Genomic DNA, 25,515 nt, shown 5'->3' with positions numbered 1-25,515 from the left:
GTGGTTTGCGTGAGTCTAGTGTAACATGTCGTTCACGCCAGTGTCGTATGTTATGTCGGCCTCCAGTGTCCACACGGGGTCCCGCAAAGAGCTCGCGCATGGAGGTACGTGTCGGCTTGGGAGGAGTGGTGATCACCTTACTTGTGGTCACCTCTCTGTGTTGTGTTATATGGGTCAACGATAATGCAGTTAAGGGACAAGTGGGTCGGGGTCCGGTCTCGGTGGCCCATACCATGGCCGAGCACCGACCTCTCGCGCCGCTTGGGAATCCGAGCCAGACTCCACCCACTCTACATGGCCACGCTTTCATGGGCAGGCGAGCCGTCACGGAACGGAAAGGCAACAAGAGAGAAAATCCAGGTAAAAAGTTTGTTAGGAATAACGAGAATTCAACGACCGAAAAATATCGTTTGGGCGCGTTTGTAGGTTGCAAACAGTTCCAGTATTCTCCCTACATCGCAGCGAGTGAAGGTATCACATTTAGTCGCGTGCAGCGATTGCTTCTGGAGTAGCTTCAGGCCGACATCAGCCACGTAGAGATTTCACGGGTAGTCGCAATGGCTTTCGATCGATTCCGGGAGCGCGATGTTAGTTTAATTAAGTCAAAAGCGTACATGTACAGTAGCCTCATCGCTATTGCGTCGTCTTCTAGTCAACGACAAGAGAGGACATGCAGAGTCAGTGTGTTGTCCTTTTGCGCGACATGGCCGTACAGTTTTTGCGCTCGTTTTTCTACGCTAGCTAATCAGTAAGCAGCATCGCAAAGGCAAGCATGCATCGTTACTGACTTCATTTCTCGTCTGTCCTTTCCAACACCTAAGTAGGCAGCATCGCAAAGGCAAGCATGCATACTGACTGCATTTCGCGTCTTTCCGTTCTATTAGCTAACACCTACCTTTGGTATGACGACATACCCTGCTGTAAACGAAAACACATCTGATCTCTTTTTGCAAGTCTTTAGCAATACGAAACAAACCGACAAAGGGTGGGTTTTCCTAATGACATATAGAGTTACTAGGCCTCCCTTCGCTTTACGGAGACAACATCACGTGATACCGCCCCGTTGCTATCCTCGCGTGGAAGAACCATCGAAAGAGAAGGAAGGCCTAAGTGTCGACGCTACTATCCGTCCGTGTGACACGGAAGTTGCGTCTCATTGCGGAAGTGGCGTCATTCTCCACGAATAGATCACGACGTTCTAGGTGGGAAGAGTGTGAGATGGGAAATGCGTAAAGTCCAAACTGCGCAGTCTGGAGTGTGTAAGATGCATAGAGTAATAGGACGCGTGTATTAATAATTGTAAACGCGGAAAGATAAATTGCTACCGCCCATATGGCGGGGTGATGTGGCGTGACTAGCCAGTCACGCCATCCTGTTGTTTTACGGAAGTGCAAGATGCGCCCGCTGCAGTCAGACGTGTGTGTTGTGTTGTGTGTGTGTGTGTGTGTGTGTGTGTGTGTGTGTGTGTGTGTGTGTGTGTGTGTGTGTGTGTGTGTGTGTGTGTGTGTGTGTGTGTGTGTGTGTGTGTGTGTGTGTGTAGATTTCTCTCTAGAGTAACACGTGAACCTGCCCTACAGTGAGATTGTGAGATGCGGCTACTCTGTGCCAAATATTGGACGACTGGCGAAAGTTAATTTTTACGTTTCTTCGCTTAGAGTTAGCTACTAAATAGGTGTTAGCGCAATTCCTACCGCCCAAAGGGCGGGCTAGTACAATATGATACATAGTCGTTACAGCAGTTTACCTGTGCAAACGTTGTTCGAACACAACAGCAGAAGACATGTCATAGACAGTAGTAAGGCTTCTTTCATTAGGCCGTGACGAACTCCCACAGAACATCGTTTTCTATACGGGATAGTTAGACATGATTTGCAAGCCCGGATAATAATTGGTATAAAGCGTTACTTTTAGCCTCGGTACTCCAGACTGCTGTCTGCACGTGATGGGAGGGGAGAGTGGAAAGAAAGAAGAGCTGGCTACGGCAATTTAGCCTTGGTACTCCGGACTGGTTTCTGCACGTGCTGGGAAGAGAGAGTGGGAGGAGAGAAGAAAGCAGTTTGGGCAGTGCTCTTGCAATTGACTTCGGAAGAGGCGTAATTGCTCAAGTCCAGAAGCATCTGTTCCAATCAAAACTACCGCTAAAAACGGCCAATCAGCGTTACCTCTAAACGGTTGTAATGATTGTAATAGCAAAGTGGAGTGTAGTCTCGCGAAGCCAGATCTTTCCGGCCGTAGCCAGACCCTTCTACCAACATCCTTCCGGCAGGCCGGATAAATATGTGACCCCGGAAGGATGTAGGCAGGAAAGGTCTGGCTACACGAGACTAACTGGAGTGCAGATAACACTAGTACTAACAATAAACAACGCAACGCTATTGTTTCCATGTTGACATGTATAGGGATGCCCCATCGAGTGCTTTTCAGCTGCAGACATTACCTGATGATGAAGCCAATGCAGCGGCTGTTTCAACAACTTTACCTACATTTGGTGCTAAAGTCTTGAAACACCTTCAACTGCTTGTTCTACGCTATTTAGTATGGGGTCGCGATGTCTTTGCTTGCTTTTCTACCGGATTCGGCAACTCACTAATTTTTCGTGTTCTCACATTTGTATGTAGTCTACTGACTGCAAACGGCTTCCAGCGATATTCCAGAAACAATCTGGTGCTTGTTGTGTTGCCGTTGAAGCCGGTAATGAAAGATCTGGTCGCTTTTTTTTTGACTCGCAATGGCACAGAAGCTACCATTGTCGGCCAGTTCACGTCTAAGATGCAGAAATCAAGGCAGGGAAAGTCCCATTAACTTATGAAAGCCCTGAACTTCTTGTTGGTTCTTCAGAGTGGCGAACGGCACTACAGAGATCCAATCTGTGGCAGTTGTCGTCGATGAAGCGCATACTGTCGTGCAGTGGTGAGTTTGAAGATTTAGACTATATTTTATAGTCTTGCGGGCCATAGAGAGTTTACTCGTTTTGTGGATCTGCAGGGGTAGCGTGAGCTTTGACTGCACTGATGGTCATGACGACGACCCTTTCCGTGCTTGGTGTGGCCTCGTAGGTAAGTGGAGACCGTTGTTGGACGTTTCGTGTCTGACCTTGACGACAACAGCTTCCACTGCTACAACAACTATCCTAAATCAAACTTTGGGTCTACGCAATGCAGTGCAAATCGTCAAGAGTCCAAATAGGCCCAACATCTTAATGTGCATCAAGAAAGTGCATCCAGATCTAGAAACGACTTTCTGTTGGGTTCTCAAAAGATTGTATACTTTGGAAATGAATTGTCCTAGAGTTCTTGTGTACTAGAAACTCAAAATGCTCGTGCAAATTTATACACCCACTTTCAGCATTCTTTAGGAGGAAAGACATTCTTTCCTAAAGGTGTAAACAGAATGAACAACCGTCTGGTAGAGCTGTTTCATTCCATCACACCTGAGGCCAACAAAGAGCTCATATTGGAATCACTTTCAGACACCAACGGAAAGTGCCGAGTAGTGTTTGTTATTCAATGCCTTGGCAATGGGTATCGATGTCAAAGAACTGTACACACGCAGTTCTCCACAATGGTCCTTCCAACTGTGGAAGCCTATATGCAAGAGATAGGGCAATTTGGTCGAGATGGGACTCAGAGTCTGGCTCTTTTGTATTGCCATATAGACAACAACTGGCTCACGTTGATTCCAGTACGTAGCAGTATCTGAAGAATTCAAACATTTGTCGGCGACATCTCTTGTTGTCTGCTTTTGAAGCAGCTTCTGCTTCAGTATGCTCTCAATGAACATAATAACTGTTGTGATATCTGTGCAAAGACGCGATGATGAGAATAGCTGTTCAGGTATGTTAGGGTGTTTTGGTGTTGATCAAGAGTAGACTCGTGCCCAGTCCTCCTCAGCGCTAGGTTGCTTACACCACGTGCGCTAGCTGTCACGTGTGTATAGGTCCACGTGGTTTCACAAGTGTGGTTGGCCTAAGCACGGAGGAGGACTGGGGCCATACTTCGTCATGTGACATGCTTTGAGTCTAATTAAGTTATTTAGCTCAGACCGCTGGTCTCAGCTAAGATTTCTAATAGGTTGCTAAGGCTCTGCTAAACGACACAGAAGGTGGTAGATTAGCAAGAGCCTAACAACTTGCCTACAACCGGTCAGTCGCCTGGCCTCACAAATCAACGCCATCATGCACATGCACGATCCTCTTCGTAAAACTGCGCCGGCTAGCAGAGTCTAGAGTAGGATAACGCAGCCCATGACGGACATATTTCGTACATTTGACTACCTTCACAAATCTAAAGCAGATCTAAATCTAAATACAAATTCAGATTGTCATACACCCAGATGTGTCTCTTTCGTGAGCTGCTGTACATCCTGGTAATCATTCGCCAAGTTCTTTAGTTAGACGTCGCTAAACCTGTTGATATGATTGTGAGACACCAAGATGGTTGAGGTCTGTAATTGCTTGTTTCCTGTACCGCGAGCAAACAAGCATGTAGGCTGTTAGGAGTGCAATCCCACTGCTTTGGCGATCTCAGAACTTCAGTGCCACAGTGCCGGTGATGAGAGCCTGCAGGTGTGTGCTGTCAGCATCCTCGTTGGCTTTCCCTTTGACCCGCGCTTGCAAGATGCCAAACAAATGAGGGCTTTGACGACGCATCGTGTCTTCGATGTCTTTCACGGAGAAACGGCGTAAATCTTGCCACGAAACAGACCCTCGACCAAGAGAACAGCAGTCGGACTCCCGCAAACGTTCGATCTATCTCGGACGACAGAGTCGTTTCTACTAATTGCCAATTGATTGGCGTCTCCGCATAATCTCTTGAGACATGTTGCTTCGCTGGAGTTGGACAAGTCCCACTTGCTTGATTTGAATCTTGTCGATTTCTCCTTGTGACATCTACAGGTCAAGCAGGCACTCTGCACGTGCACACCTCTTGTACGCAGTGCGTATCTTACTTGCATAAGGCGAGGGGTGATTCCGCAAGTCTGAAACGTCAGTAGAATGTGCTATAACTCCAACAGAGACTGATGCGAAGGCAATGCCAACGTAAACGTATGTTCTGGTGGCATGGTCCATCCTGTGGCGAGCTTCCGGGAAAGCTTACGAGCCACCTCGACGTGACTGATATTAGCTTAAAATTGGTCCAACAAAATCTGCTAGACGTAACTAACAGGGACGCCTGAACGCGGTGCTCTGGCAGATACAGGGATCAGGACCCGTCGCAGCCTTTTGAAAAAGAGAGGCTTTACCTTCACGTACTCGTGTGGCTCGACAGGTATCTAGAAGGTCTAGGCGCGCGCGAATGAACTTGCACTTACCATTGAGACCGCTCTTCTCGAGAGTCCTTCTCTGGTCGCACTCTCACGGACAACGACGCAATCAACAAGTTATCGGCACGTAATGGCTTAGTGGCTCTATAATTGTTGCGTACTTAGTCTTTCTAATTGTGTAATCAGGCATTACAAAAGCCCTCCTCCCGAAACTATCATGCTAAATAGAAGTAGTATCTACCAATCATGTCACGCCATTTCGGTCACGTTACAAAACATGTTTGTCACGTGACGAAGCATGGTCCCTCACATGGACCTATGGACCTATACACACATGACAGCTAGCGCACGTGGTGTAAGCAACCTAGCGCGAAGGAGGACTGGGCACAAGTCTAGATCAAGAGAACGAGGGAGTAACTGAAAGTCCCGTTCAGTCTGTCACACTGATGCAGCAAATGCTGCTTAGGAAAGCACTTAATGAATATAAATTGAGAGAAGAAATGCTTTTAGTGGCGTTGAACCAACAGTCTTACTATACATGTCCTGTTGATATAAGTCATCCCTTAGCAAGGAAGCAGTTGACCGCATTATAGCACACTTGGGTACATTGCAGAGTGACTGATATCATTCATAGACTTGTTGCCAGAGCTAAGTGAAGCTAAGGCAAAAGATGTTTTTGATATTATTGATTTGGGATTGAATTATAAACAGAATAATATTGCTGGCTATATCTCGTCAAAAGCACAATTGTAAATGTATAATAATAATAATAATAATAATATATTTTGTTTCACAGTCAGGTGGCATCCATCATTCACTGGGATGTTTGTCGCCATTTTGGGGTTACAGTGGAGAGCAGATGGTACTGATAGGCTTGTGGAGACGGATGACATTACTATGATGTGGGATACCACCATCCCCACTGCCAGGAAGATCAAAGCCAATCGTCCAGACATCTGTCTCAGAAATAGGAAGACAAACACTTGTCTTCTTATTGATATCAGCTGTCCTGCTGATGGCAACATTGGCAAGAAACATGCTGAGAAGTTGGCGAAGTACAGCGACTTGCGAGTGGAGATAAGCCGCATGTGGCATTGTCGAACACTGGTGGTTCCGGTGGTCTTGGGAGCTTTGGGCACAGTGCACGCAGGTATTAGAAGCAGTAGGGTGCTAAAAGACTACATGATCCTTATAGTATCACGTTGATCTTTCACTATAAAACAAACAATCTATTCCATGTAGTTTTTGTCTTACCCCTAAGATGCCTGACAACTGCTGACAAACTAAACTGAAATTGAAACATTCAAACGTTAGTTTTCGTATCACGTAATCATTGCACTAGCTTGCACTACACAGAGACAAGGTTCATTGTTATTATTATTATTAAATTACATCTGTGCAAAACCTACTGAAGTAGCTTCCATAGTAGTAGCAACAGACATTCTATCATTCAGATTTGACTTAATTAATTTGTCTTGCTTGAACTGATTTTCATTAAATCTCTATCATGCAATAATTTGGCATGCCTGCCATGCACAGGAAAGCCCTCGATCACTTTGAGTCATCCACATGAAATGTATTAGTTAATTGTATTGGCCTAGCGTGGTTATATGATTGTCACTGTTTCTAATGAACGTGGGGATTATGTTAAGATTAAGACGAACACTGCCTTCTTCCGAAGTCAATTACAACAGAGCTGTCCCCAGACTGCTTTCTTCTCTCCTCTCACTCTCCCCCCCATCACGTGCAGAAAACAGCCAAGATAAATAATTAATATCAATAAGTTGTGCATTAATATCAACGCTATAAAATTAATCCGCCTCTAAAGTTTTAGAAATCGTAATCTGGAGATCAAGTCCAGGGAGATCAAAAAAGTATTTGGGGTGTCCCAACTTTCGCCAGATTTTCAAAAGGCTTACATAATGTCATTGGCAAGATCATGCACTAGGTAGTGTACTAGTTGCACACAAACTTTACCAGATTGCGCCTTACTCTGACGATTCCGTGACGTCTGCATGACCATGGGCGGCGGATTCTCTGTCGGATAGGTTAATATAATCGTCTAGCATGAAAGCAGAACCTTGACTTCTCTTTGAATTGGTGTACACCGAGCTCCAGAAACCTTACTGATACCAAGAATGTAATTACCCATGAATTGCAAGACCTACACATGCATTCGACTGTTAGAATTTGTTTACCCTTGTCATCATCAGCCTTCACTGAAGGTATAATGCCACAGTGACACGGATTCTACGTAGGGGCCCAGGGTAACTTGTTCGTTCTTTGATAGCCTACTGACAGCAAGAGTAGAGTACACTGACACAGTATTCTCACCTGAAGGTATCGAGAACTGACTTCTGCGACTTCCTTTTCATATCCGTTGAATGTGCATGTCACGTGAGCTGCAGAGCGTTGAGAAAACGCGAGGCCTAGGGGAAGCGCGCTCTAGTTCTACAGGCAAAACTGTGTACATGTACAGACATGAGCATAATTATGGAGCCAACCTGAGCATGTGACTGCAAGTCCTAGTAGTGGCGCAATGGCTGTGATTGTGCCATCAGCATGTCTGAGAGTGGGGGTGCTAGGATGTGTGAACTGTTGAGATACATGACTGCATGCTTCTTGCTGTCAGTTCAACCAGTAAACTTGAAAACGTTGCTAACCAAAATCTTTTTCTTGTAAACACTCTATCCAGCTTGATCCTAATTCTCTGGATAGTCCCAAACAAACGAGCCAACTGTTAATCGTCGTGTCAAACCTACACACATGCAATTAGGCACGAAGAAATGCATTCTAAAAGTTAAAAGAAGCCACAAATCATTATCAGAAAGTTCTTTCCTAGACATTACATTGAGATCAAAATGCCTCTAATCACCATCCATACTTTCCTACGACGCGCGGTTCCTCGTTCTAGTCTTGTTTTACGAAACTGCAGCAGCTGTAGCTAACCTCTTCGTGATTCAGCACTGCTGCCTGCACTTGCAGAAGCAAATCTGACGTGCTTATCCACAGTAACTCTGTGCTGTGTCCTAGGTTATTCAGTGCGTGAAGACACTGGCATAACAGTACCGCAAAGTATCGAATTCCAAAGCTCTATCTAGACAGTGACGTTCTTATTTATCTTTTTGGTACTTTCATAATGCGAAACAAGTTCTGAAAACGTGACACTGATATCTACACAGCAGCACTGGTGTCGATCACGACTTCATAATCTGTAGATCTAGATTAGTATCTCTTAGCGGTATCAATCCTCCCTTGCCGTGTCAACCCTATTTTCAATGGTATCTATTGACAGCAGACACAAACCGTAAACCAAGACAGAAAAAGATTGCTGATTAAGATTAGATTAGTAGTGTACGTAAGATGCAGTAGTTACTCACTCTATTGTAGTACGCCGCTGCGCTGCGAACGACTGCGGTCACTCGTGGTGTGCAGGAACGCGAGGCTATGCACGCGCTGCTCAAATGCCGTTTGCGATGGTTGTCGCGGCGATTTGCTAGCAGAGTGACTGAAATCTCAAGAGAGAACATTTCTGTTCTTCAACCCAGCGACGTCGACGTATTCTCCGACATCGTAGCGAGCACAACGTTCTAACAGTGAAGGACGAGACGCAATCATACAATGTCGACTAGCTCAACCTCTACCGCGGACACGCGTCGGCAGTGTTAAGACCCACGACGATGGAACAAGTGTCGCTTGTGTTGAAGTACTGTAACGACCGCAATCTGTTCGTGGTGCCCCAGGAGGGTACACGGGGCTAGTCGACGTCTCCTATGAATAGAGTAATTCATTTTAACGGTGCATCGGGAGTTCTGACATGTCAAGCCGGATGCATTCTTCAGAACTTGGATGCGTTATTGGAAGGGAGAGGTCACGTGATGCCTCTGGATCTCAGAGCGAAAGGAAGCTGTCAGATAGGAGGGAATGTGGCTACAAATGCGGGAGGGATTTGTTTGTTGCGCTATGGTTTACTTGGCGGAAGTGTTCTGGGTGTCCAGGCCGTTCACATGTCAAGGTGTATTAGTTCACAACTCTGAGCAGAAGAAAATGACTTTCGACTAATATGGCGACATCAAATACTCTGATGTTGAGCCCAGTTACCTGCCATCACAATTCGAGATTGTCTTCATCAAAGAGAATGTCAGCAAGTCTGGTCATGTCGTTTGTATACGCTGCCACGCCCTTTGGTCCGCACTAAAACTACTTTGTGGCTCTGAAGGGCAGTGGTGAAGAAATGAAATTTACAGTAGAGGTGAGGCATTCATTTTTGCGAGATGCATAACAATTAGTTAAGCGTGGTTAAGAGTGAGGGGACTTCCCCAATTTACTGTGCTTAAAGTAGCTGTGCTCATCAAATATTCGTTTACTGCAGAATGCTGGAACTGACGCGATTCCTACAGATGAATTTTTTATTTTACTATGAGCTATGATTCCTATTCCAAAGTGCATCGTTTCCAAGTGCTATCCGGTGATTCTCGATACCTTGCATTTGATTCCCAAGGAGTTCAAGCGACTATTACAGACAAAGACTCAGACAGCACAGTCTTTGACTTATTAATGTGATCATAGTAGTTTGATCGATGAGGGTATGTCAATCGATTTACATAAAAGTGCTTTTAAAGCGTCTGTTTTGATGGATTTAATAGTTCTTACTTTTTGCTGATTAGCTAAGCTTATTTAGTTAACTGAATTGCCGTGAACTGAACATTGAATAAAAGAGAATTGCTTTGCTACTTACTAGTGATTTTGATCAGCTTGCGGTTCGTGTACTCACCATGCAGTCCATGTATATGCTCAGTTCAGGAAACTGTATTATCAACTTGCTTTTAAGTGTCAGGGTGGTCATTATTAAGTGTCAGGGGGCTGGCAAAATTTACCAGAGGTCTGCATAGTTTGATATGTGACCCCTGCAAATATGCCTGCTAAAAACTTCTTCCCCACTGTCTGTCGGTTAACTCTATTGACGACCCCCATATATGTGAATATTACATGCAGTATATAAAATCACAGGTAGGTACAATAAAAAGTAGTCTGTTTCAGGGTTCAAGTGCGACCTAGGTATGATTTGTAAAGTTGGTCATTTTCATTCAACCCGCTGACAAAACGAGTAATGCAAGAATTGCCGCATTCAGCAGTGCAAGTGTGCAAAGCCCCTAGAAATAAAGATACTGTTTCTGCATACAATCTATAGTGACTGACCCCTGCAAATGAATTTCAATTAAACTTATGGCCCCCACAGCAAAATTTGTCAACCGCCCCGACACTTAATATTGACCAGCCCCTTACTATTGTACAAGTCTCTCAATCCCGGCATGTTTAATTAACTAATGTCTTGTCATCATTGTGTCATTGACATTATTTGAATGTTCTTCCTCGAGTTGAAACAAAACATGCACACTATGCTACTGGAACACTCTAGTTGCCAGACCATTGCCTGATATGCATTGGTCTAGCAATGTTTTCTCACATTAAAAGTTTAGTTGACAGTAAGTTGGCGTAAAAATATTTTGCCATTTTGTCACAAGTGTTAGGCATTTCTATTCAGCAACAGTGTGCTATGCATGCAGCAGTTGAACCACACCGTGCTACATTTATGCAGGCACAAACGAGAAAAGTAAACAAGATGTTCACGAATCAATCTGCTTTCCATCAATGTCACAAATTGCTCACTGGAATTGCAGTCTTTACAGCCTCTTTGCAATCTACATACTTGAGATCCACACATGATTGCCGATCGACTCAGGGCAAAGCTGAGGCGGCATCGCATCTAACACATTGTCACACTGTAGGCCATTCTGTGCTTTTGGAATAGGAGGGAAGAAAATCTTTTCAGATAACAAAATTAAAGGTGTAACCAGTGCTTTCCCAATTCTTCAGTAATCAGAGGTTTTATGTTTTTGTTTTCTTCTGCTTTTTAATTTTAATAAAATGTCTAAATATTCTGCGTGATAAAATTAAAACTCCATATTTCTACTGTTTGTCAGAGTCCAGAGTAGATCAAGGTAGCGAGATACAGCAGCCTTTTCTATCGGTTTCATTTCAAAAGACTCGTTACTGTTTGCACCAGACTGTACTCAATGCATGTTCATTCTTCTTCTGGTTCCATCACTCTACTAGCTGTCACTTTTGCTACGAAACTGATGTGTTAACTGTTTGTTACTCTTCTATTCTGAGATTCTTTTTTTGTGGAATACGCTTTTCTAGTTTGCAAACTACAAATGAAACCACGACAAATTGTTTCATCTCTGCAGGTATACAATATAGCTACTTACAGCAATCTGATTTTCTGGCTTACTAACCTACATGCAGTGCCATAGCCAGACCTAAAAACAGAGGAGGCGAGACTGTTCGAGACATGGCTATTTTTCTTCCCAATCACGTGAATACCGCCTGTTCTGGCCTTTCCTTGGGAACATAAGTATGGTGTGTATTTGGAGCCCATTTGTTTTTGAATTGTTTTCGCTCACTATATTGCCTACCCTTCTTGGTTCATGATCCCTGAATTCTTAGAGTCCCAGATCAGCTACTGGAGTTTCAACACTGGCTGCAAGTACACCCTTCATCTGGATGCATTTACTGTCTGACAGTGAATGCTGCCAACCCTGGCTTGGGTAACACCAACGTTATGATCCACCTAAAGTTGTGAGGTGTCTCCATCCTTTTCTGTCAGATCTCGAATGTTTGAGTCTATACCACAATTGTGGCAGTCTAGCAGATGGCAGCAAATTGCTGTGCTTGTTTTCATTAGAAATCCCTTTTCACACTTCCCCTAAAGAGCTGTTGTCGTGATTGTAAACTCCATGCAGTTTCTTAGCAGCCTCTGGTAGCTACGGTAAGGCATCTTTCTGGTTTCGGTTATTGGTCAGCTTGAGCCATATGTCTGTTGCAGTACCAGCATTTTTACACTAAATTTTAAGATACTGTAGTGCCCAGAGTGAGTTAATTAAGAATTCGCTTCAAATTGAGCTTGCAAAAAAGCTAAATTCAAATGCATTTAAAAAACCACTAATACCTAAAGAGTTATGCAGCTCTCTGTTATATGCGACACCAGAGCGTCTACTTCGATAGTCAATCCCTAGGATTGCAGCTTGATTTTTTTGTGCCACAAGTACCCACAAATCAGAGGAGGCAAAGGCCTCCTCATCCTCATCCTGGGTAAGGGCCTGCATACATAACCCCATGGCAACCTAACCTCATGCTTGGAAACCTTGTCACAAGACCTGAAAAGCAACTTAGTCACCACAAAATTAAAGAAGACAAGTAAATTAAACAACACCTATGCAGCCAGCCACTAATGAACCAAAGCAGAAACGAATTCTGACTAAACAATCTTCCTACAATGCTTTTACACAGTAAAACGAAATGAGCAGAAAATCCAAGTGATTAGAAATAAAGTGTACAGTGTACTATATGTATAAACTTTAAAATTTCAATGAGCTTGAATGAATTCAAGATCTTGTAAAAACTTGTCTATATTGTTCCCCTATTCAGCTCTACCTTAATTCTCACAAGCAGATATGATAGTCCCAAACAATACAAAGTTATTTTTTCTTCTCATTCTGGCTAAACATTCATACAAACTAGCTACAAAAAACTCAACAATTAATAACCATGCCAAACATAGAGTCAGAACACAAGCAGTAACAAATGCATTTTAAACCTTAAAAGCCACATTTCATTACTAGAGAGTTTTCTTCATTATTACGTCAAGATTAAAGTGCCGATTCGCCATCCATACTCTCATACAATGGTCCATCGTTTTTCTCGTTGTTCTGAACTGCAACGGTTCCCATCTCTTCATATACACTTAATCCAGCATTGCTGCCTGCACCTGTAAAAGCAAATCTGATGTGCTTATCCACAATATTATAAGATAACTCTCTGGTACAAGTCAATATACACTTGAGTGTTCATAGCTATTATTTAACCTTAATTAAGTCCAAGAATCCTAGAATTGGCTATGCCTCTGGACTAAACAAACTCAAAAGAAAAAACGTGATTTGCTAATTACTCTGGGTTTCAAATAAAACACAGCTACAACCGCTGATACCCATTATAATAAAACCTTCAGAGCCAATTCTCACTACTTGCACTCTGCACAGTACCATAGACCCTAGTCAAAATTGTGTAGTCGTGACCACTAAATCTTGTAGTGTTCTATCACAAAACATTACTAGCTGTAGTGACGACCTGTTAAATCTCTGACAGCAAATTATTAAACCCTGAGAGACACGATTTCCTTGTATCAGCCTAACTAGACACGAGATGTTGCCTCAGTTGTAAAATATGGCTAATGTATTGTCTAGCCACATAGATTCACACAAGTAATTAGACATATGAACAGTCTTCATGAGTCAGTTGATAACAATAATTAGTAGATATACTTTCACTAATTGCAGATAATCACAGTACATATCAGAGTCTGTCGGTTACAAATGCTTCAATAAACATAACAAAAACAATATAGTCTAGGATTTGACATCATGACAATAGGCTCACCTGTAGTATTGTATAAGCTATTAATTGTCATTTTTGTTTCATTGCTTTTCTCCAGGCGTTTACTTGTTCCAGATGTTGCTTCAGAATTGGCAATGACGGTATCATATATTTTAGGCTCCAATGCTATCTCTTTTCTAGTACACAGGTAATTCTTCCTGCATGTCATACATAGTAGCTTCAAAAAGTTAAATATTACAAACATTTGTAAAATAAATATTTCACCTCAGAAAAACAAACAGTATGCATATGATGACAAGCATGACGATGATGATACTTAGAGCAACAGCAACTGCTATGATCAACACAGAATTCGATGATCCTCCAGATGACTTATTGTCTGACTCTGCAGATGCAGTTCTGTACCCTAAACACAAACCAAATACAACATTGCGTGCAATTTAACTTAATCAGTAACCAGATACAGCTTATATCGTCTATAATAATACATATACAGTACAATATTTGTCTCACTGATCGCTGTACTGACTGATGAGAACTCCTGCACCTATTATGGACAAGAAAAATGCAAACTAATTGGTAATTAGTAAATTATAATAAATATTAAACCAGTATATATACCCCATCATCTCCAGTCCCGATGACGCGAATATAAACCAGATATGACTGTCCTGGCCGTAGTGGTCCATTTGTGTACTCTATGCCTCCAGAAGATACCACTGAACCATTTCCAATGATAAACTGATGTCCGCCTATGTTCTTCTTGTAGTCATCATATTCATATCGAGCTGCCACATACCAGATCCTACTCTTGTCATATGGTCTAATAACAGGCGGTATGTTAGCTGGCTCATCACCATCAGATGTAGTCACATCCTCGTGCACAATAAAATCAACATACCTACAACAAGACATGCATACACATTTACAGTCTCACATGTAACTTGTCTAAAACATATAACAGCACTTTATTGGACCATTCGAACTGTCAACACTTGGAGGCACCAATGTTATAGTTGTCGCTGATGGTCTTGTTTCACCAGTTATTGGTTTATCTGGTTTAAGAGGAGGAGACGAAAGAGTTTGCACTTGAATAACGTTGCTAGGCAAACTTTCTGGATTGAAACTTGCATTATTTGTCACTGACACGTATATGAAGTATGTTGTGTATGGACTAAGATTCATCAACGTGTATGCACTTTGACTGAAGGAAATGTCAGAAAACGTGTCATATTGTGAAGTATCAGTGCCATAGTAAACCTAAACACAAACATCGAAGGTACAAAACAGCAAATGCATAAATTAAACGTGCATGTCTACTAACAGTGTAAAAGCGAAGGATGCCATTTGAGTTCAAGGGAGAATCCCAATGAATAGTAACCGAATTTGACGTCACACTTGAATTTCTCACATGCTGAGGCGGAGTTGGTGCTGGATGTACAAAAACAACCAATACATAGTACCAAGTGTCATCTGCTAATTTAATAACAACTTACTTAATGCCAGTGTGAGCACTGTAATCATGTCACTAGGAAAACTTTCTGGATCAGACTTTGCATTATTCGTTACCGTCATATATATTTTGTGAATAGTATACGGTCTGAGGCCCGCCAAGGTGTACAGGTTTTCATGACTCCTAATGACGGGACTCTTGCTGTACGGAGCATCACCAATACTGTTGTAAACCTGCATAGTAAAGTTAAAAACATCAATTGTAGCCATGAGCATGTATGCACATGCATTCTTAAATCTACTCATGCACATACAACTCTGCTTACAGTGTAGTACTCAAAAGCACCATTAAAGCTTATAGGTCTATCCCATTGTAGAGTAATTGAACTCGATGTCACACTTGAATTTCTCAAATTCTGAGGTGGAGTTGGTGCTAAATCAAAAGAAACCAGTACAATAATAAAGATATACTAAATATCAAAGTAAAATTACTTATAGCAACTGCCATAACAATAATGGATGCTGCTGGTCCAACACCAACTGTGAAAGCTTGAACTGTGACATTATAATTTGTTGACGGCATTAGACCACCAATCTCTTGACTCAACATTTTCACTAAATTGAAACGTGTCCTGTTTCCAGTCCCATCTGACAGCATGTATTCAACAATGTAATATTTAATAACTCCATTTGGTATTTCAGGTTCACTCCACATTACAGTGACTGTATGTGGTGGATCAGAAAGATATGTCAGGTTACGTGGTGCAGTTGTAGGAGCTACAAAACAATAACAATGGTCTGAGTGCAGTCAGTTAACAGTGCAGCAATGTACTACCAACACATTCTTACAACATCATCTGATCATGATTGCATCCAGCAATGTCAGTATTCAAAACATCGAAACTAACTATAAATGCACATTTCAGCTGTATCTTGAATTTAGTTGCTCCAGTTTTAACAGGCTCATTTACGACTAACCTACAGTAATTACAAGAGCATTACTTATTCTATAAAACAATACAATATTAGACAAAGTTGGCAACTTCTTCCTGAGCTGCTCATATGACTGTGCAACCAAATCATCTACATCAGTTTAAAGTATCTTCTAGCTCCTTTACAGAAAATACTAAAGCCAAAAATCGGTAATCTCCTGTCACGCTTCCCTCCTTCAGGTCCAGGTTTCAGTTTGCATACAGCTCTAACGCCCTACAATAAGCTGGAGTACATACCGGTAAATACATCATTGACTGTAAATCAACCAATATTCAAATAGATGTATTAGATTTTCTATTTTCATCAATTGAATGATAAAAAAATTGCACTATCAACAAAAGAAACAAAGAACATACCTACTTGTCATTACTGTACTTCTGCCCGTAAAACTAACTTCAATAACACATGTCTTCAACATAAAATGTATACCAAGCCAAATCATGATACAAACATACCATCTTCTGTTGTGTTGGCAACAATGGTAGTGCTTCTTTGTCCTTCCAACACCTTGCCATCATGAGACCGAACATTCACTGCGGCCACCTCAACATTGTATTGCGTAAATGGAGTGAGCATTGTCAAATTGGCCCACGTGCCTGTTACATTCAGTCTCTTGTGATCATCCACATCTCTCACTTGGCGGACACCAATTGCTTTGTAGTAAACAAAGTAATAGCGAGGAACAACATTACGTATACTAGAAGGTGACCAAGACACAACAAACCAGCGAGCAGAAGCATTTCCCGATAAACTCACTGAAGTGGGGAAACCAGGATCTAATAAATACAGCAAATAACACAATCACAATGCATAATTAAACCCCTTAAACTAGAAAAACTTTACAGCCTTCAGCAGTAGTCACAGTTAACACATTAACAGCTGCCAAACTTCCAGGTTCATAGCCATGCCTGTTTCCTGCTGTTGCTCTAAATCTGTACTTTGTAAATGGACTGAGACCACCAACAACAAATGGTTGAGGATCAAAAGTACTGAATTCTTCTTGTAACCACTGTATGTTGCTGGTGACACTATCCAACTGATGTTCTATGCGATATACAGTTACACTTGAATTTCCATTTTCAGGACAGTTGACAGTAACATTCACTTCAGAGTCAATATAGCTATCGACAGACAACACAACACATCTCTGTGGAGGACCTAAAACACACCACAAAATTAAAACTTCAAAAAATAATCATTAAAAAATGCTACCTTCAATTGTCAACTGTACTGATGCATTACTGGACCTAGCACCAGCCTCAATGGTGTTACTAGCAACACATGTGTATGTCCCTTCATCCTTAAATTCGAGTGATGTTAATTTCAGAGTAGATCCTGTTGCACTCTTGCTTCCTCTCCATTCATAAACTGGAAAGGGATTACCAACAGCAGAACAGTTTAATGTAATACTTAGTCCTTTCACACCCACTGGATTAGATGGTCTAATTTCAACAGATTCAGGAGCATCTAACAACACACCACTCGATCTTAACAATGCACCGTGAAATGTTACCAAAGCAACTCACATTTGACATTAACTGAAATAGTTGAAGGCAGGTCACTAGCACCATACTTGTTAAATGCCCTGCACTTGATTAATCCTCTATCTGAACGCTTCACAGATGCAAATTTCAATTTCCCAGTAAATCGGCCAACACCATCATTATTCGATAAATTTGTTACTCGAGAGTCTAATATAATAGCTGAATCAACTCCATTCTCTTCTCTGTACCATCCAAATGTAATATCTCCACTTAGACCAGAATATTGTGAAGCTGAGCAACTCAACTCTTGCACTGAGGACTCATCAAAAGAAACTATCGACTGCCCAGCTGTTGGTGCACCTGCAATCATATCACAAACTTAAAAAATAGCAACAGTAACAGACATCAGTATTACACAACAATTCCAACTATGTATTCATACAAGATAAATTAATGATGGCATGGATCATGTAAGAGACCATCCCGATAGCACGTAGTTTCTGAGCCAGTGTATTATATGTGGGCCAGTGTACAACCCGCATGTATAGCTGGTCATTGTGACCTAGCGTTACAAACAAAAAATCGTATTACACAGTTTTATGATGCAAAAATCAATGCTATTTATCACAATTGTGTTTTTATATTTCTGCCTTTATTATTGGCTTCACTTGTGCCATTTGATGCTGGTTTAAAGTTACTGCATTATGGTGGAGCATTGATATCATAAATTCCAAGTGACCCTAAGGCTCCTTGTTATATCAATATCGAGACCTCATATGATGCGAAAGCATCGATCTGGGGCTTTTGTTCACAATCAAGACATGCAAGGCTAAATAGTCTTACACAATTCTGCAATCTAATTGTCTCTGGCTACAAACAAGATGACCTAGTCGTGGCAAGCATTAATTGATTGAAGAATTCTGTATGTAGCAGCCACATCTTTCTTTGTGCTCTCTGCATGTTTCTACATAGTAAGAGTTTCATTATAAGCATCAAAAGCAAGCTCATTACAGCAAAGGTCTTACGATGAGGAAGTGTATACAATTAAAGACAAGAAGTCATGTCTAGCTTTGCAATATTGAAGATTTCTTACTGTAATTAAAAAACCTATGTCTTTACTTCCATAACACATCAAAACACACAAATCCCACTGTCCTTACATGGAGGTTGTTTGCTGTCACAGTTTGCAGTTGGCAACCCCACACAGTCCATTCCATTGTGTTGCTTAAGACGTGCTCGTGTACGAGTATGATTTCCAAAACTACACGATGGTGTACAATCTGACCATGAGCTCCATTCACAGTTTACTAGACACATCAAAACAATTACTATACGACACTAAGCACAACTATGTCCCTGTAGTTATACCATTGACATTCACTGTAAATGACTTTGACACTATAGAGCCATTAGTTGCAGTATATTGACATGTATACAAACCATTGGAAGAGACAGTAGCTGACTTGATGTAAAGCTTCTGCACACCATTCTCATACAACTGATAAACACCAGCATTCTGTACACTTGAAGATGGTACATCAATGGTTGTGTTGTGTTTCCATTGCAAAAGAGCATTAAAGCTGGTCACATCAGGACTGACACCACAATCAATAGAATTAGAGTAATCTTGATTCTCATCAACTGCCACACTTGTTCCTTCAATATTCTTATTATTGTCTAGAATAGCAATCTCCAACTCTACAACAACGAGACATTTTACTCTTCATTCAACACCTGCCTACACAACATCATCTAACCATAGTTGAAAGCCACCTCACATACATGAAGAATGTGATTTGTCACATTTCTCTGTAAATTAATGTATCTTCCCCAAACTGGTGGGCTGCAGCTAACGTCTCGCCATATTGCATACCAGTGATTAGAGCTGTCATATGGCGCCTTTCCACAATTGTGGTTGTCAGTCCCATCATTTGTTAAGCTGTTACCAACACGAACATATACATTCTCACCACGATCAGCTATAAGAATAGCTCTAACACGTGACACAAGATATTCCTTTTGCAAGTCAATTTGAAGCCAAGGATTCAAGGAATATTTTGTACCAGCACAACTAGTGCTAACAAGTCTCTGTCCAGTAACATCTTTTGGATTGCCATCTATAGCGTATGCAGCAACATAGTCATCACTGTAGACTGAACTCATGGTCACCGTTGCTTTACGAGAAACAGCTAGATTGGTTGCTGTACCTACATCACATAAACACTCCACATAAAGCACAAGCATGCCTTTCGCCACGACAGTAATCATACAAGATGTGACTATGCAGATCTCAGTTGATGGTCCTGTACACTTCTGACCACTCATTGTAGTTGCTTGACTAATCTGCCGAATTTTAGTTCTAGTTCTAGTGCCATTTCCACATTCAACACTACATGAACTCCAACTACCCCAAAAGCAATCCACTGGAAATACAACACAAGACAGTCAATAAAACATTACTCATTCATCAAACGTTGCAGTGAATTTTATTAATTCTTATTGAAGTAATGATTACAGGCATTTTTGCCAGTTAAGTAATAGCTCTCAGGGTTTTTCCTCGGCAACTCCTAACTTGTACGAGAGCTGTTTAATTTGCTTTCCAAGATCTTAAGCTGTGACTGAAATGTAACAGCAACAGAGACTTCTCTGACATAAACCATACGATAAAATGAAGTAAGTATAGGTTATAGAACGCTGGCGAGTTTATACACGAAATACAGCCCGCTGGACCCACGAGTTGGAACTAGGGCAAAGCACCCAGCTAAGGCATTGATATATTCTTTAAGCACGAAATTCAAATCAGTTGTGTAGCAAAATGTTCAGTGATGAAGATGGTTGCCTCAGCCTTAGCCAGGCTGAAATTGACTTGGGCATTGAAACAGCAGAATTGCCAGTTATCAATTTTTGGAAGCAAGTAAACTGCTAGACGTTGCTGTTGTTTCTGATCAGCAGTCTTCTGAATCTCATTTCCAAATTCCCATTTCATCCAGTAGTTTCCAAAAGTTTCTTAATTCGCATGTTCCCCTTAAGCTACTGCATGGGTGTTTAGAATGTTCAACGCATGGAAGAAATAGAGAAACAAGCAGCCAACTGAAGAGGGAGCCTAGGCGGTACGTGCATGATCTGCATGTTACGAACAATCAAGAAATGAACTACTAGCTTGTATGGTTTGTGCATGAAGTTCGGAGGCAAAAAGGAAAGCCGTATCCACCTACTATGCAGCAGATTGTGGATGGTTTACAGCGTTCTGTGCAAGGAGTATCATTCTGCTGCTGGAAACCTAACCATGGTTAATTATTTCCAGAAGGACCACTATCAGATTAGTTTGCTCAGATCTGCACTTGATGCACGCATGAAAGAACTCACCAGGCAAAATGTGGGCACACACAAGAAACAAGCCCAAGCGGTAACAGCAAACATGGAGGCTAGTCTTTGGGAGAAAGGTGTTTCGGTTCTTCATCTGCTCGAACACTTCTTGACACTCTTTTCTTCTACAACTGCAAGCTATTTGGTATGCTATCTGGAGACGAACATCGAGACCTACATGCAGAATGTTTAGGTTTGGGGCAGACAACATTGGGCAGTTCTTGACGTGCAATGGTGGTAGAAGTTAAACCACTCAGAGTGGCCTACATCATGCTAAGCTTGCTTTCAGCCATCAAACACTATGGCAAGTTTGAAGGTGACTCATCATGTGTACCGCTGTACTGCCAGTATTTTGATATTGTTGGTTCAGGCAGTCCTTTCTATCGCAAGCCTCTTCCCCTTCGTTACTCTGGCGACATTCGTTCTAGTGCTCAAGTTGTTGAAAAGAATATTCTCAAGCTTACTATAAAGTGAATTTGTAAACCTGGAGGTTTTGATGGCTACTCTACCAATCACTCCGGAAAGGTAACGTGTGTTTCGCAGTTATTCGAAGCTCAAGTGAACGAGCAACTGATTATGACTTGTACCGGGCATAGACGTTCAGATATAGTCCGTGCATACAAACGCACTGCACCTTCCCTTGAAAGCACGTGTCGAGTATTCTAAATTCTCCAACAAAGAGAAAGACATTAGACGGTAAAGAAAACCTTGTACCTAGTGTGCAAGATTCTGAGCCTTCACCTCCAGAAGAGAACAAGCCAGCCAAAGCTATGGAGCAGCTGCTCAGGGGTGGCTCCACTTCCACTAATCGCACGTTTAACTTTTCTTAATTGCATGCTTAGGATTTCTGTACAAATCCGTAGACCTACGTATTGTTTGTTCTGACTGACAGATATGTTTCAGGAATCATGTAGTAGCTTAGCTAATTGTTAAGTTCACAAACAATTGTTATGTTCACACTCTGTAAGCCCAGGCAGTTATGCGGACTGATTTATTGACTGGTCAATATGTAGGGGAAGTAAAATATGTGACTTATTCTAAGCAAATACTGGACACTGATTGGCCCAGACGAAGCTAGAGTGCTACAAAGTTCACAGATGGCACAACATGCACTCGACATTCAACTAACATTTAATCTTCAAAGCTTTCCATAAAACTGTGCTAAGTATGCTGCATACAACTATGTAAACTACACAGATGAAGAACTACTCATAAATGTAATGGAATCACAGCAAAGAAGAGCTTGACTAAGGTTTTTGTAGTAAATAAACAAAAACCAAATCAGTTGTAACGTCAGCTATGAGCCATAAATCAAACTTTCTAAAGTGGCTTTACTGAGCAAGAAGCATAACCGAAGGCTCAAACACTCATAATTTGTGTGGCTCTGTACATATATATGTACTTATTCATCTATATGCTTAAACTGTGTCACACTTTCAATGTGATGAAAATGGTCCAATCACAGAGTAGTATTCACATTTGGTCATATGTGGCTACCACAATGAACAAAAAAGCAATCACAAACCTACAACTTTCATGTTTCCAATCACAAAGTCTTGTCGACCGCAAACAATTGAAACCTTCACATCTGCAATGGCCGATGTAAAAGCCAACATTTTTCCCGCCTCACTAAAATATTTCACCACCTGACAATTACAGACAATATCAGTGGAGTAATGAATTTGTGGTCATGTGAAATAAAAATGATCACCTTGTACAATTTTAGATAGATTTTTCAAATTAGTGCATTTGAAAGCAAACTAACATCTAAATTCGTAATACTTCACAACAAGTCAACAATTTCTCCAGAGGGACCATACTGTGGAAGTGACAAGAAAAACACATCTTCAGTTATTCTGTCAAATCAAAGTAGTTTGCAGTCAGATCAAGAGTGTAATCTGTGAAATCAAATTGACAATGTGTCAAATCAAACTAGCCATACCTCAAACCAAATTTTTAACTTGTCAAACCAACTTGGTTGTCAGTCAAATCAAATCTGGATGATGTCAAATCAAATTAGCATGACATCTAATCAAATGTGCAAAACGTCCCATCTATAATATCTACAGATGTTGACTGCCGTTCGTCACACTAAGTTCACACAAAATCCAAGTCAAATTACTGAATTTTCATATCCATTAGCCTTAGCAGAGATGAGTAATCATGCAGTTATGCGCTGCATCACACAATACCAAAAGTAATGGCCCGCTGTAATGGAATTGGAAGATTTGCCAATTGAAAATTACCCTTAATTAATGCACAATTAAGTCGTTTCACTTTTCTGTATGCTTGTATGCTCTACTGGGTTTGATGCTTGTCGACGTTGCTTTGCTCTATGTTGCTTGCTATACGCGTAGTAGCTCTATTTGAGATGAATGTATAATAGCATTGATTGTGATCAATTAGCTTAGATGGGATGCCTTGCACATTAGATATCTTACTAATTTGATTTGACATCATCCAGATTTGATTTGATGAACAACAAAGTTGGTTTGACTAATTACAAATTGGGTTAGACGTATGACAAGTTTGATCTGTCAATTTGATTTCACGGATTACGCACTTGATCTGACCTAATACAAATTTGATTCGACGTCGAGTGGATTTGATCTAACTACAAACTACTTTGATTTGACAGAATACGAAGAATTTGATGTGACAAGTGACAATTTTGAACTGTAAATGGTGTCGTGAGTGAACCACTTAAAAGGAAAGCATGCTAACCTTCTCGTGCTCTTGATGATCTGCAAACCACATAACCAATGCCATATTGCAAAGACTTAATTATTTAATTGGTTCAAGCACTTTTAGACATAGTTATGGCTATGAGACATCTGCTGTGTAAACATGTGCCATGAGTGTAACTCAAATACCAGAAAACTGTTGTCAAAATAAGCAGTAGGTCTAAGGTTCATAGCAAAAAGAAAACATTCCAATGCTTAACAAAGTCAAGAACTGCGTTGAACTTGGTTTAAAAGCAACAGTTTATAGCTGTGCAAAATCTTTCGCTCACTCTACATCCTGTGCTCCAAAACTGTGTAACACTACTTCCCCAAGTTTATTGGCAGGTAAATAACTTATTTTGTTTTGAATGAAACACAGAACACCACACACAGCTGTACTGTAGACCCAAAATCAGACGTATACGCTATAGTATTGTCTGGGTATCTATGTAATGCCCTTACCTGTATTTTGACTAGCTAAAAGCATAAACATGGCAGGAGCTCAAGGTAGTTCCGAGAAGTTTGGTCCAGAACAGAGGGTGTCAGAGAGAATAGCCAACACAATCAGATAGACACACAAAGAAACAGACAGACAAACTAATGAACAAACAAACAAACAGACAGACATAATAATGTGACTGACAAACAAATATTTCATCCATACAATAATACTATTTGCACAATTTAATGAAAAACCAAAAACAAGCTCAAAGCAGCCAGCTAAGGGGTCGTTCCAATTATCGACAATTTCACAGCATACAAAGCGCACACTAGGGGGAGGGGACTATGACCTATGTACAGCCAAAGACGAAACATTGAGAAAGTCGTAGTAGAGACAGCTGGGCTCTTTATGAATGGCTGATGTTGTTTAGAATAAAATGAGAATAGGCTGCCGTGATTGTACATGTTTGCAAGTCCCATGCATACAGGTGACTAGCATGGGAACAATGCATGATGCAATTCCGGCCACGAAAAACAGAGAAATTAGCACAAGCCATTTGCTACAGTACCGATCAACATTTTATAACGCCAGTCACCTGTATGTATGGGATTTGCAAACATGTACAACCGCGGCAGTGCATTCTCATTTTGTTCTAAACAACATCAGCCATCCATAAATCTCAGCTGTCTCTACCATGGCTTTCTCAATGTTTTCGTCTTTGTTCAATTGAATGATCGGAAACCTCAAGCTCACATCATTATAGTGGGTCAAATGGAATGGAAGAAATGAGGAACGCAGAAGCGTTGAAGACTACACACACGTTAACCCTATAATAGATGAAACCACGGTCAAGCTATTGAATTGTGCATCAACAATATCATGTACTCTTTGGGGGAGAAAGGGGGCTTCAGAAAAGTGTGCACTTTGTACACTCGTAAAATTGTCGATAATTTTGAACGACCCTTAACTATTATCACATCTATGCAGTCTTACCCACACCAACATTCAGTGCAAATGACTTTGACACTATGGAGCTATTAGTTGCAGTATATTGGCATGCATACACTCCACTGTCAGAGCCACTAGCTGACTTGATGTAGAGCCGCTGCACACCATTCTCATACACCTGATATACACCAGCATTCTGAACACTTGAAGATGGTACATCATTGGTTGTGTTGTGTTTCCATTGCAAAAGAGCACTAAAGTTGGTCACATCAGGACTGACACCACAATCAATAGAATTAGAGTAATCTTGATTCTTATCAACTGCCACGCTTGTCCCTTCAATATTCATATTATTGTCTAGAATAGCAATCTCCAACTCTACAACAAC

General features: G+C 41.3%; 1 protein-coding gene and 1 long non-coding RNA gene across 2 annotated transcripts; one reads left to right on the top strand and one right to left on the bottom strand.

Annotated features, from left to right (window-relative positions):
• The first annotated feature begins 8,502 nt into the window (after positions 1-8,502).
• LOC134191409 (uncharacterized) lies at positions 8,503-9,995 on the top strand. The gene is made up of 2 exons (XR_009971785.1): positions 8,503-9,514; positions 9,635-9,995. It is a non-coding gene; the product is annotated as an uncharacterized LOC134191409 (long non-coding RNA).
• A 2,753-nt stretch (positions 9,996-12,748) lies between these two features.
• LOC134191338 (neogenin-like) lies at positions 12,749-25,490 on the bottom strand. Its single transcript, XM_062659946.1, has 19 exons — positions 25,173-25,490; positions 19,919-20,071; positions 19,406-19,855; positions 19,017-19,346; positions 18,809-18,955; positions 17,691-18,008; positions 17,377-17,631; positions 17,008-17,322; positions 16,620-16,940; positions 15,664-15,948; positions 15,498-15,604; positions 15,216-15,405; positions 15,044-15,150; positions 14,687-14,979; positions 14,341-14,620; positions 14,233-14,266; positions 13,984-14,125; positions 13,762-13,916; positions 12,749-13,093 (listed from the first exon to the last, which is right to left on the bottom strand). Exons 1-19 carry the CDS (start codon positions 25,474-25,476, stop codon positions 12,975-12,977), a joined length of 4,305 nt encoding a protein of 1,434 aa, XP_062515930.1. The 5' UTR covers positions 25,477-25,490; the 3' UTR covers positions 12,749-12,974.
• Positions 25,491-25,515: the final 25 nt, after the last annotated feature.

The sequence above is a fragment of the Corticium candelabrum genome, chromosome 15, assembly GCF_963422355.1.
Source record: "Corticium candelabrum chromosome 15, ooCorCand1.1, whole genome shotgun sequence".
Classification (NCBI taxonomy): Eukaryota; Metazoa; Porifera; class Homoscleromorpha; order Homosclerophorida; family Plakinidae; genus Corticium; species Corticium candelabrum.
This window is presented reverse-complemented; position numbering and strand designations above follow the sequence as displayed.